The sequence below is a fragment of the Scyliorhinus canicula genome, chromosome 4 (genome assembly GCF_902713615.1).
Source record: "Scyliorhinus canicula chromosome 4, sScyCan1.1, whole genome shotgun sequence".
Lineage (NCBI taxonomy): Eukaryota > Metazoa > Chordata > Chondrichthyes > Carcharhiniformes > Scyliorhinidae > Scyliorhinus > Scyliorhinus canicula.
The window spans coordinates 195,570,418-195,583,976 of NC_052149.1; the positions used below are offsets into that span (position 1 = coordinate 195,570,418).

The following is a 13,559-nucleotide window of genomic DNA, read 5'->3' on the forward strand; positions in this document are numbered from 1 at the left end:
AGGAGTAGGGTAGGAAAGACTAGAATATAAGGGCACAGCCTCAGACTGAAGGAACGACCCATTAAAACTGAGACGCGAGGGCAGCACGGTGGCAGTGATTAGCACTGCTGCCTCACGGTGCCGAGGGCCCGGGTTCGATCCCGGCTCTGGGTCACTGTCCATGTGGAGTTTGCACATTCTCCCCGTGTTTACGTGGGTTTCGCCCCCACAGCCCAAAGATGTGCAGGCTGGGTGGATTGGTCACGCTACATTGCCCCTTATTGGAAAAAATGAATTGGATACTCTAAATTTATTTTAACAAACTGAGACGAGGAGGAATTTCTTCAGCCAGTGGGTAGTGAATCTGCAGAACTCTTCTGCAGAAGACTGTGGGGGCCACATCACTGAGTGTCTTTAAGACAAGAGATGGATAGGTTCTTGATTAATAAGGGGATCAGGGGTTATGGAGGGGGGAGGGGCGGAGGAGAATGGGGATGAGAAAAATATCAGCCATGATTGAACGGCAGAGCAGGCTGAACAGGCCAAATGGCCTCATTCTGCTCCTATGTCTTATGGTCTTATGAATTTCTGGTACTATCCAGTACCCATGATGATTAATAATAGAAAGACACAGGGGATGTATACAACCAGGTACCGGGTTATACACACCAGAACATTGACTTTTTTTGATTATCTTCAACTGACTTTCATGCTCCTGGTTTTGGTTCAGGACTCCTAATTCCTATTAGTGTGATTGTGGGTTTTGATTTTTTCTTTGAAAGGATAGCATCAAATATAGTTGAGACGTTCTGTGTGATTGAATAGTGTATCAATACTTGCTGATGGACAAGAGCACAGCTGCTACCTATGAAAATGTTTCCTAGTAAGAATTTAACACTTTCAGGGGGGCAAGGGAGGTATTTAAAAATAAATTTATTTTTCTAAAAAGGCAAGGACATAATCAAAAACTTTCACCACAATATTCAAAGCCTTTCATGGAACATGGTGGTGTGTTACTTACCTGGTAGCGTCTTTGCCCATTTCACAACTGACACCATCTGTAGCCCACCCAAGTTATTCAGTCCTGACAGAAGCCGGTTGGGTGTGTCAGGCAGGGCGCTGTCATATCCTGCGTATAAAAGATCTGGCTCAATCACCTCAAGGATCGAAATCATGGGAAGATTCAGTGTGGGCAATGGAGAACAAACTAAAGAAGAATCCGGTGATGATGCCTTTGCTGCAGTTTCTGAGGTGGTGGTATGTGGTGCCTTCATCTTGTTCAATTTCTTTGTCTTCCGAGCTGTAAATAATATAATAAATTGACTGACAGAAGTTTCAACGTTTTTTGTTCAGAAGAAACACTCATCTACAATACTGTACAGTCCGACTGGAAAGGCCATTTTTGTGCTTGACTAAATACTATTAATAGGTCACAGTTTAGTGAAAAAAATGATTATTGGAATCTATCATGGAATTAATTTTTAAAATTTTTTATTTATTTATTCTTTTAAATTCAGAGTACCCAATTCATTTTTTTCCAATTAAGGGTAAATTTAGCCTGGCCAATCCACATACCCTGCACATCTTTGGGTTGTGGGGGCGAAATCCACGCAAACATGGGGAGAATGTGCAAACTCCACATGGACAGTGACTCGGTGCCCCCCCCCCCCAAACCTTACTTTTTAGAACACTACGGGCAATTTAACATGACCAATCCACCTAGCCCGCACATCTTTGGACTGTGGGAGGAAACCGGAGCACCCGGAGGAAACCCACGCACACACGGGGAGGACGTGCAGACTCCGCACAGACAGTGACCCAGCCGGGAACCGAACCTGGGACCCTGGAGCTGTGAAGCATTTATGTTAACCACCATGCTGCCGTGCTGCCCAAATAATGCTTTTTTAAAATTCATTCATGGATCAGCATTTATTGACCATCCCTGAAGGCAGTTAGGGGTCAATCACATTGCTGTAGATCTGGAGTCACATATAGGCCAGACCAGGTAAGGATGAGATTTCCTTCCCTAAAAGGACATTAGTGAACCAGATGGGTTTTCACAATAATCGACAATGAGATTCATGGGCCACTTTCAACTTTTAAATCCAGATTTGTATTGAATTCAAATTTCACCATCTGCTGTGGTATTCAAACCCAGATCCCCTCGCTCTCTGGATTACAAGTCCAGCAACAATACTACTGCATCACTGATTAAGCGACATGACATTATCATAATAGAAACAACCAAGAATATGTGTAGCTTGATAACTAAATGTGAAACGGAAATGCTTTACAGTCAGATGTTAGTCATAACATACCTGAAGCATGAAATCCCCAAAATGCATTTCAATTGTGAAGAAATACAAATATTTTGGATGAGCAACATCAACTTCAGAAGCCAATCCAGTGTATTTTAGTATTACTGAATAATTATTTCATATTTGTGCATCTCCAATGGAGATGCATTGATCAAGATAAGGCTGAGAATAACATGCAGTGTTTTATATGGAGAGGAATTTCTTACCACATAATCCACTGGGGTGGATTCTCCACTGCCCAAAGCTGGCATTGGGTTTCCCAATCAGGCGGAGAATGGAATGTCGGCTAAAACAGGATTGCGCCAGACGCCAAACCCCGCCCCTTTGCGAAGCGTGGATCCCTTGCCAACGGCAGCAGCGAGCTACACGCTCCGTGTCTGTGGAGTGACTTGCATCAACTTTCATCTGATTAATTGGCTGCAAGACTGAATCTCTACCACTCCAATTCACAGCGGGAAATCCTCTGGGCGGCATTTGGTGCAAGTTTGCCAAGTGTGGCCCTGACGCGGCTGACCCTGTGTTGGGTCAAGGGGTCCAGTGCATGACAGAGACTCCCCCACCACAGTACGCATGCATGAGGGCGACCTGGACTCTCCCCCCCACCCCCCCCAACAAAGTTTTTTCTGTAATAATCAACACAAATCAGAGCAAAAGACTGCAAAAAAATCACAAGCAAATATGAAAGCAAAAAAACCTGAACACATAATTAACTTAAATAGTTAAACTAACCTAAACAGCTGACAGTGTCTAGATCCTTAAAAAGGAAATAAATGGCTGCTGTCTTAGGTAGATCTTCTCCACCAACCCGGATGGGTGAATATGACTTTGTCCTCCAAATGTGGGAATTACATTTAATCACCCAACCGAACAGAGGCACTGGGTGGAGCAAGGGACCTCTAACCAAGCAATATTCACTTCCGGGATATCTGTGAGGCAAAGGCGACACCATCTGCCTCTACCCCTGACTGAATCGGCAAATCCAACATCACAAATATTTTTTTAAAATTCTCCTCCTTTTTCACATTTTCTCCCAAATTTACACCCAACAATAAACAATAATCAACAACGAATATAATGTCAATCCCCATATCAATAACAACGATCCCATCCTCCCACCAAACCCCCAAACATTAGCCCGCATGTTAACATCAACAAATGACAAAGAGAAATCAGGAATCACACAGTCACCATTAACACATACCGTCCTTCTCCCCACAATCCTCCCAGCCCCCAATGTTTGATGTGATCCAATTCTCAAAAGTGCACAATGAATAACTCCCATGAATTGTAGAACCCCTCCATCCTTCCCCTCAGTTCAAATTTGACCTTTTCAAGCGTCTTGAATTCCAGCAGGTTCCTCTGCCACTCCAGAGCACAGGGTGGAAAGGTTGATCTCCACCCGAACAAGATCGGGCGATCAACGAGGCGAAGGCTACAACATCTGCCTCCGCGCCAGTTTCCAACCCTGGCTGGTCCGACACCCCGAATGTGGCCTCCCGAGGGCCCGTGTCCAGTTTCACGTGCACCACTTTAGAGATTACCCTAAATATCTCCTTCCGGTAATCCTCCAGCTTTCGACAGGACCAAAACATATGAACGTGGTTTGCGGGGCCCCCCCTGCAACGTTCACACACATCTTCTATCCCTTCAAAGAGCCGGCTCATCCTCGCCCTTGTAAGGTGCGGTCTATACACCACCTTCAGCTGTATCAGCCCCAACCTCGCACACGAGGTGGAGGCGTTCAGCCTCCGGAGCACCTCACACCAGAACCCCTCCTCCATACCCTCTCCCAACTCCTCCTCCCACTTTGCCTTGATCCCTTCTAGCGGCACCTTCTCCATCTCCAAAATAGCCCCGTAAAGCATCGATACTACCCCTTTTCCAGTTCCCCTGTCACAGCACCTCCTCCAGCAATGTGGAAGCCAGTTCTACTGGGAAGCTCTATATCTCCTTTCTGGCAAAGTCTCGAACCTGCATGTATCTAAATATTTCCCCCTGCTCCAGCCCATACTTCGCTTCCAGTTCCTTCAATCCTGCAAAACAACCCCCAAGAAACAAATCTTTTAGTGTCCTAATTCCTTTCTCCTCCAACCTCTGAAAATTTCCATCTCACTTCACCGGCTCAAATCTATGTTTCCCCCGAATCGGCATTTCCCTTGACCCTGCCCCCAACCCGAATTGCTGTTGAAACAGCCTCCAAATTCTCAACGAAGCTATTACTACTGGACTCCCTGAGTATTTCCCCGGGGCTATCAGGAGCGGCACTGTCGTTAGCGGCTTCAATCCTGACCCCCTACCCAAACTCTCCTCCATTCTGACACATTGGGCATCAACCCCTCTCACCCAGCTCCGCATCTTCTCCACATTCACCACCCAGTAATAATACATCAGGTTCGGAAGACCCAAACCCCCTGCCTGCCTTCCCCTCTGCAGCAGCACCTTTCTAACTCTGGCCACCTTCCCTCCCCCTATGAACGAGGTAATTAGCCCTTCAATCTCTCTAAAAAAATGCCTATGGCAGGAAAATCAGCAGGTATTGAAAAATAAACAGGAATCAAGGCAGCACATTCATTTTAACCGCCTGCACCCGACCCGCCAGTGACAGAGGGAGACCATCCCATCTTGCCAGATCAGCTTTCACCTTCCCCACCAAAGTAGAAATGTTGTACCTATGGAGCCCCCCCCCAATCGTGAGCAACCTGCACCCCCAGGTACCTACAGTGAGTCCCTGCCTTATGGAAAGCCCCCCCATCCCTGCCCCCACCCCTGGCCGAGACACCACAAAATATTCACTCGTTTAGATTTAATGTGTACCCAGAGAAAGACCCAAACACCAGAAGCAGCTCCAGTAGTCCCCCTATTGACACACTTGGTTCCGACACGTGTAATAACAAGCATAAGGACACCCGATGCTCTATCCCCCACCTGCACTATCGCTTTCCATACCCCTGAACTTCTTAATGCGATGGCCAATGGCTCAATCGCAAGTGCAAACAGCAGGGGGGATATAGGACATCCCTGCCTAGTCCCATGGTAGAGAGGAAAGTATTCTGAGCTGATGTTATTTGTGCGGACACTGGCCCTCGGCTCCTTATATAATAGCTTTACCCAGTCCACAAATCGGAGTCCAATCCCAAACCGCTCCAGAACTAACATCAAGTACCGCCATTCTACCCGGTCAAACGCTTTCTCGGCGTCCAATGCCACAACCACCTCTGTTTCCTTCCCCTCCGCTGGTGCCATAACCACGTTCAATAGCCTCCTAATGTACAAAATGAGCTGCCACCCTCTCACAAACCCAGTCTGATCTTCACCTATCACCTTCGGGAGGCACTCCTCTAGCCTACCTGCCAATATCTTTGCGTCCACGTTTAAAAGTGATATGGGCCTATACGACACAGTTGGATCCTTATCTTTCTTAAGTAACAGGGAAATCAATGCCTGCCCCAAAGTTTGTGGTAACACCCCCTTCCCTATCGCCTCCTCAAACATCCCCACCATCAGCGGTACCAGCTTATTTTAGAATTTTTTATAATATTCCACCGGAAACCCATCCGGCCCTGCCACCTTCCCCGACTGCATCCTCCTAATCGCATCTTTTATCTCCTGCTCTACTATCGCCCCCTCTAATGTAGCCTTGTCCCCCTCCCCTAACCTCGGGTACTCCAGCCCATCTAGAAATTCCTGCAACTTCCGGCCTCCCCCAGGTGGCTCTGACCTGTGCAACCTCTCATGGAATTCCTTAAAGACCTTGTTAATCTGATCTGGAGCTACCACCAACTTCCCTGCCCTGTCCCGCACCTGGCGACATCTCAAATATGGCCCCCAGTGTACATGGATCCAAATCTACATGGAGTATGTCTGACATGGTATTTAAAAATAAAAAATTTTTTTATTGAAATTTTTACAAAATATAAACATCACAACAATATTAACAAAACAACCGCAGTAACAACCCAAGAACACCCACCCAACTTCAAAAGCAACTACAAACAAACAAAAGAACACCCAAACAACAAAAGAGAAAGAAATAACACCCGCCACATCCCACAAACCCATGTACACAGTTCTCCCTCCCACCGAACCAGAACCCCCCCCCACGTCCTGGCCCCCCAACCCAGAACCCCCCCCCCCCCCCCCCCCCCCCCCCCCCCCCAGAACCCCCCACCCCCGTGTTGCTGCTGATGCCGGCCTATTTCCCTACCGTTCCGCCAGAAAGTCCAGGAAAGGCTGCCACCGCCTAAAGAACCCTTGTACTGATCCCCTCAGGGCAAATTTCACCGTCTCCAATTTAATGAACACCGCCATATCATTGATCCAGGCCACGCTTGGGGGCCTCGCATCCTTCCATTGGAGCAAGATCCTCCTCTTTCGCATCCTGCACTCCCGGCTCCACTGCAACCCCAACAATTGCGAGTCCCCAGCCTGGCTTGACCCTGGATCCCACCACCCTCGATACCGTCCTTGCTACCCCCTTCCAAAACTCCCCCAGCGCTGGGCATGCCCAAAACATATGGGCGTGGTTCGCTGGGACCCCCGAGCACCTAGCACACCTGTCTTCGACCCCGAAAAACCTACTCATCCTCGTCCCAGTCATGTGGGCCCTATGCAGCACCTTGAACTGTATGAGGCTAAGCCTCGCACAGGAAGAGGAGGAATTCACTCTCTCCAAGGCATCCTCCCAGGTCCCCTCCTCAATCTCCTCACCCAGCTCCTCTTCCCATTTACCCTTCAGTTCCTCCACCGAGGCCTCGTCTACCTCCTGCATCACCTGGTATATGTCCGAAATCCTCCCTCCTCCAACCCACACCCCCGAGAGCACCCTGTCCCGCACCCCACGTGGGGGCAGCAAGGGGAACCCCTCCACCTGCCGCCTGGCAAACGCCCTCACCTGCATGTACCTAAACATGCTCCCCGGGGGGAGCCCAAGCTTCCCCTCTAACTCCCCCAAGCTCACAAACCTCCCTTCCACAAACAGGTCCCTCAACCTATTAACCCCTACCCTGTGCCAGCCCAAAAATCCGCCATCAATGCTCCCTGGGACAAACCAATGGTTCCCCCGTATCGGGGCCTCCATCAAGCCCCCCACTTCTCCCTATGCCGTCTCCATTGCCCCCAAATTTTGAGGGTAGCCGCCACCACCGGGCTCGTGGTATACCTCGTTGAAGGGAGCGGCAACGGCGCCGTTACCAGCGCCTCCAGGCTCGTGCCCACACACGCCGCCACCTCCATCCTCTTCCATGCTGCCCCTTCCTTGTCCATTACCCACTTACGCACCATCGCTGCGTTGGCAGCCCAATAATACCCGCAGAGGTTGGGCAACGCCAGCCCGCCCCTATCCCTGGCCCGTTCACTCTTCTCCTGAACACTCTTCTCACCCTCGGAGTCCCATGCGCCCACACAAATCCCGTGATACTCCTGTTGACCCGCCTAAAAAAGGCCTTCGGGATAAGGATCGGGAGGCACTGGAACAGGAAGAAATACCTCGGGAGCACCGTCATCTTAACGGACTGCACCCTCCCCGCCAGTGACAGCGGTAACATATCCCACCTCTTGAACTCCTCCTCCATTGTAGAGCAGCCTCACCCAACGGATAAACCCCTCCCCAAACCCAAACCTCTCCGACACCTCCCACAGATACTCCCACTCAACCCTATCAAAGGCCTTCTCCGCATCTAATGCCACCACTATCTCCGCCTCCCCTTCCACAGCCGGCATCATAATAACGTTGAGGAGCCTTCGCACGTTCGTATTCAACTACCTTCCCTTCACAAACCCCGTCTGGTCCTCATGAATGACCCCGGGCACGCAATTCTCTATTCTTGTGTCTAGGACCTTTGCCAGCAGCTTGGCGTCGACATTTAGCAGCAAAATCGGCCTATATGACCCGCACTGCAGAGGGTCCTTGTCCCGCTTCAGGATCAAGGAAATCAGCGCCCGTGACATAGTTGGGGGCAAAGCCCCCCCCCTCCCTTGCCTCGTTAAAGGTCTGGACCAACAGGGGGCCCAACAGGTCCACACACCTTTTATAAAATTCCGCCGGAAACCCATCCGGCCCCGGCGCCTTCCCCGACTGCATGCTCCCCATCCCTTTAACCACCTCCTCCAGCTCGATCGGCGCCCCAGTCCCTCCACCTGCTCCTCCTCCACCCTCGGAAATCGCAGCTTGTCCAAGAAGCGCCCCATTCCACCCCCCTCCACCGGGGGTTCTGACCGGTACAGTTCCCCATAGAAGTCCCTGAAGATCCCATTAACATCTACCCCCCTCTGCACCACCTTCCCAGCTCTATCCGTCACTCCCCCAATCTCCCTGGCCGCGTCCCGCCTTCGGAGTGCCAGCATCCTGCTCGCCTTCTCCCCATACTCATACACCGCCCCCTGTGCTTTCCTCCACTGAGCTTCCGCCTTTCTGGTGTCTGACATGGTATTAAGAAGGAAGCACAGAAGCCTATGAATTTGGGGCAGGACCAGAACACATGCATGTGGCTAGCTGGGCCAAGAGAACAGCGATCACACCTATCCTCAACATTTTGGAAAACCCACTCATCGTTGCCCTAGTCAAGTGCATCCTGAGTCAACTGAATTATGCTCAACTGAGCACATAGAACAGTACAGCACAGAACAGGCCCTTCGGCCCTCGATGTTGTGCCAAGCAATGATCACCCTACTCAAACCCACGTATCCACCCTATACTCGTAACCCAACAACCCCTCCCTTAACCTTACTTTTTAAGGACACTACGGGCAATTTAGCATGGCCAATCCACCTAACCCGCACATCTTTGGACTGTGGGAGGAAACCGGAGCACCCGGAGGAAACCCACGCACACACGGGGAGGACGTGCAGACTCCGCACAGACAGTGACCCAGCCGGGAATCGAACCTGGGACCCTGGAGCTGTGAAGCATTTATGCTAACCACCATGCTACCGTGCTGCCCCTCATGCCCACATGAGACATGGAGTTGAACCTGTGAAGGGCCTCATTCCAAACCTCACTCGTAAGAATAGGGCTCAATTCACTTTCCCATTTCATCCACACACCGCTTCGTGGAGCGGAATCTGATGAAATAATATAGCCACATAGGTCCGAAATAGATCCCTCGCCAGGCGGAGCCAGGGACAGATTCCTCTTCATCAAGGAAGAAGGTAATGCCAAAGGAAAGGAAGGAAAAGTCTTACGTCAGAAGTCCTTAAATTGAAAATACCAAAAAAATCTGGAATTGGGTAGCTGGAATTTATTAGCTAACTCCCTAAAACTGACAAACTTCCCCTCCACGAACAGGTCCCCAAAACGCTCCAAACCCTTCACATCCCAAGATTTAAATGTTGGGTTCAAACCAGAATATAGGAAAAGGTGACTGTTGCAAATAGGGCTAACGAAGACAGGGAAAGGAGCGTAAAATGCTGTTTGAACTATTTCCAAATCCTAAGAGAGAAGGTCACCACTGGGTTTCAGGAAAATCTAGCAGGGAGGAAAGGGCAATAATGGAGTGTCTATGGCGAGAAGAGTAGAAGCAGTGCTGGAGCGAGCCTCCATTTGCCCCCAGTTAGAATGGGGGGTCACTGATCCAGAATAATATTGTTTGAATGTTAGCGGCCCAGAAAATAAAAGAATAAATTGAGGCGGGTCAAGCCCCCTCCCACCCCCCGAGGGTCTGTCCCTTTCAAGCAGAACACTACGGAATCTGGGATTCTTACCTGCCCAAATAAAAGAAGATATCAATTTGTTAACCTTGATAAAAAAAGATTTGGGGAGGAAAATGGGAAGAATTGAAAGTAAAAGAAAAATCTCCGGAGCACATCATTTTAATAGTTTGAATTCTACCCGCCAAAGATAGAGGGAGATTGTTTCACCTCCATTTTGACACAATTAATCAGGCCTGTGCAATTCAACTTACGAAGTGAGGCCCAGTTGTGGACCACTGGAATGCAAGATAGCGAAAGCTTGTAATAGAAAGGCGAAAAGTTAATGTCACCAGTGTGGAAGGCAGGATCAGGGTATTGAACTTGATGATCACCCATGACCATAATGAATAGTGGAGCAGGCTCAAAGGGCCGAATGTCCTCCTCCTGTTTCTATTTTCTATGTATGTTTCTATGTATGTTACCCGGGAAACGCCCACTCCTGCCTAAACTCAATTTATCCCCAAAGAAGGAGCCAAAGTTGTTAAGAAACTTCATTATGCCATCGATGGAGGGGGGCTGGGTCTGCAAAATAAAGAAGTAGGTCATCCGCATAGAAACCCGATGCTCTACCCATCCCATCTCCATTGATTAAAACAACCTCAACGCTATAGAGAGCGGCTCTGTTGCCAGGGCAAACAAGAGTGCCCCTATTCAAGGGAAAATAATCAGAGTACAAAGTGTTTGTATGAACATTGGCCGTAGGGGTATTATAAGACAGGCGAATCATAGAATTTAGTGCAGAAGGAGGCCATTTGGCCCATCATCTGCACTGGCCCTTGGAAAGAGCACCCCACTTAAGCCTCCAACCTATTTCCGTAACCCAGTAATACCACCTAATCTTTTAGACACCATGGGGCAATTTAGCATGGCCAATCCACCTGCACATCTTTGGACATCTAAAATAAGCACTTTCATTTCACTTTGACAAATGCCTTTTCAGCATCACCTCAGTTTTGGGTACTGGGGAAGGGACGTATATTGGCCGACAATTGTTGGCCTTTCACAAAGCCTGTTTGATCCTCTGAAATTATATTTGGGAGGCAAGGCTCCAAACGGAGTGCGAACAACTTAGCAAGCAGCTTGATATCTGCATTCAAAAACGAGATAGGACCTTATGAACCACACTCTGTTGCGTCCTTCTCCCTCTTTCGAAGCAAGGAAATAGAGGCTTGAGTGAGGGTTGGAGGCAACGACCCCAGGATAGGGAATCATTGAACGTCCAATAGTAAAGGTAAAAACTGCTCCGAGAACCTCTTGTAAAATTCAATCGGAAAGCCATCTGGACCAGGGGTCTTGCCAAACTGCATCTGCCCAATACATTTTAAAATCTCAATCGGGACGTAACGGGGGTCCAACTCACTGCTCTTATTCATCTCGGCCTTTGGGATGGGTAGTCGGCCCACAAAGTTGGACATGAACGATTTATATGCAGGGGGCTCCAATCTATAAAGATCACGGTAAAAGGATTTAAAAGTCGCACTGACCTGGGGAGGGACGGAAATGAGCTTACCACCCAAATTGAGTGCCCGAGTGATCCCAGCAGGCACTTGACGTTTGAGTTTGGTGAGCCAGAAGACGACTGGCTTTCTCCCTGCACTCATAAGTGCCTCTGGAGTGTTGGAACTGATTTATCGCCCTACTAGTAGACAGTAACTCAATCTAGGTCTGTGATTTTTTTTTCCTACTTCCAAATTGTTCCAGAGTAGGATCCAGTGAATAATGGTGATCCACCTCTAGAATAGAATCCATCAGCCTCTGCTGCTCCAATTTCTGTCAGCTAACTTACCTCATAGGACTGCTTTAAGAGTCTCCCACAGCCTGGAACGTGAGATTGAATTGGACCAGTTAGATTTTGTATAGTCGTCTACAGAGATGGACACACGCTCACAAGGGTTTTTATCAGCTAACAATGTAGTATCTAATCAGGTATACATTGGGTGGGGCCAGACTCTGGCAACAAATCAGCAGGGCATGGTCCGAAATAACAACTGTTCAGTACTCAGCAGCCACCACCAAAGGGAGGAGACCCTCACCAAAACAGGAAAAGAAAATCAATACAGAAATACGCATGGTGCACATGTGGAAAATAAAAAGGAGAAATCCCAATTGTTCGTGTGCAAAAAGCGCCAAGGATCCACTCAATCCCATTTGAGTCATAAAAGACAAAAGACAAAGACATTTAGGTTTGGAATGATCCAATCTAAGGTCCAAAACACAGTTCAGGTCCTCACTTAAAATAAGGTGATGTGAGTCAAAGTTGGGGAGGGAGGCTAACAGTTAATAAAATTTGTACCACCCCAGTTGGAACCATAAACGTTGGCCATGACTACTGGAGTGTTCAACAGGGAGCCCCTACAATAACATATGGGCCATTGGGGTCGACTATAAATCGGAGAGGAGGAAATCTGAACACTTTCATTAATTAAAATGCACTCTGCCATCGAAACCAGAATGAAAAACCTGCCCAACCCATCCCTTGCACAGGCCTGGTCTGATCCCTGACACACAAGTGGGTCTCCTGCAAGAAAACAACATCAGAGTTTAAGCTCTTGAGATGGGCAAATGCTCTTGACCTTTTTATTGGGCCATTCAAACCTCTAACGTTCATGGTGATCAAACGGATTGGAGATCTCCCACCACCTCTAAATTCAGGGTCAGTCATTCCCACCGAGAGATCAACCAAGGGATACTGAAAAGATGAAGCAGAATGATTGACCCAAGATGGCTACCAAGGAAAATCAGAAGACTGGACAAAGGAAAATCAATAGACACTATCAGCCGACTACCCCATATCCCCCCCTTCCCCTCCCAAAAACACCATCACCATTGGATGTAACCACACCCAAAGCAAATAAAAGCGAGGCAAACAAAAGATTAATCCTAAAACTAATACTTACATTTAACAAAATCAAACAAAATAAAAAAGTTCATTTTTTCTAGCAAAATACCATAATGAGCTGCAGCGAACCCTCCCAAACCAAACCAATCCTATGAACTAACTCCCTAGTTAGCAAGGAGACTCCCAACTGGAGAAAAATAAATAAAATAATAAATCTCCATTTAATTTGTACGCTCCACTAGCTAAATGTCGCGCCAAACAACACAGTTGAAAAAGAAAGGAAACCATATACCACTGTAAAGAACAAAACCCCATATAGTAGAGAACCTCAAATCTAAACCAAGGAAATAAGAATACAACCCCAACATGAACAAGAAATACAAACAATGCAACATGCTAGTCGACAGAGGCATAAACCAGATTAGACAGCGCGCAACTTGTGCCTTTTAACAAAAGAGCCTGCATCTCCCCACACGTTGAAAAATAGTCATTTTCCTCAAATATGACATTAAGACGAGCTGGATAGACCATCCTGAACCTGACTCCACTCTTGTACAGGGTGACCCTTCACTCCATTAAACGCGGTTCTTTTTTTCATGAACTCTGCGCTCATGTCGTGATGCAGCCTAATGGAGTGGCCTTCCCACTCGAGATCAGTGTACCCATCCCCATCGCAGAACCCTGGATTTTCTGACCCCGACGCCAGGTCGGAGAATTGCTGGGCCGGGCGCGATACA

General features: G+C 48.2%; 1 protein-coding gene across 4 annotated transcripts in view; it reads right to left on the reverse strand.

Moving 5' to 3' along the window:
- nr3c1 (nuclear receptor subfamily 3, group C, member 1 (glucocorticoid receptor)) overlaps positions 1–13,559 on the reverse strand; it is a 137,409-nt gene that overhangs the window by 39,047 nt on the left and 84,803 nt on the right. For all 4 annotated transcript variants that reach the window (XM_038795815.1, XM_038795813.1, XM_038795812.1 and 1 more), the window contains exon 5: positions 1,001–1,279. In XM_038795815.1, the coding sequence (XP_038651743.1) occupies positions 1,001–1,279 (279 nt within the window). The remainder of the gene's footprint in view (positions 1–1,000; positions 1,280–13,559) is intronic.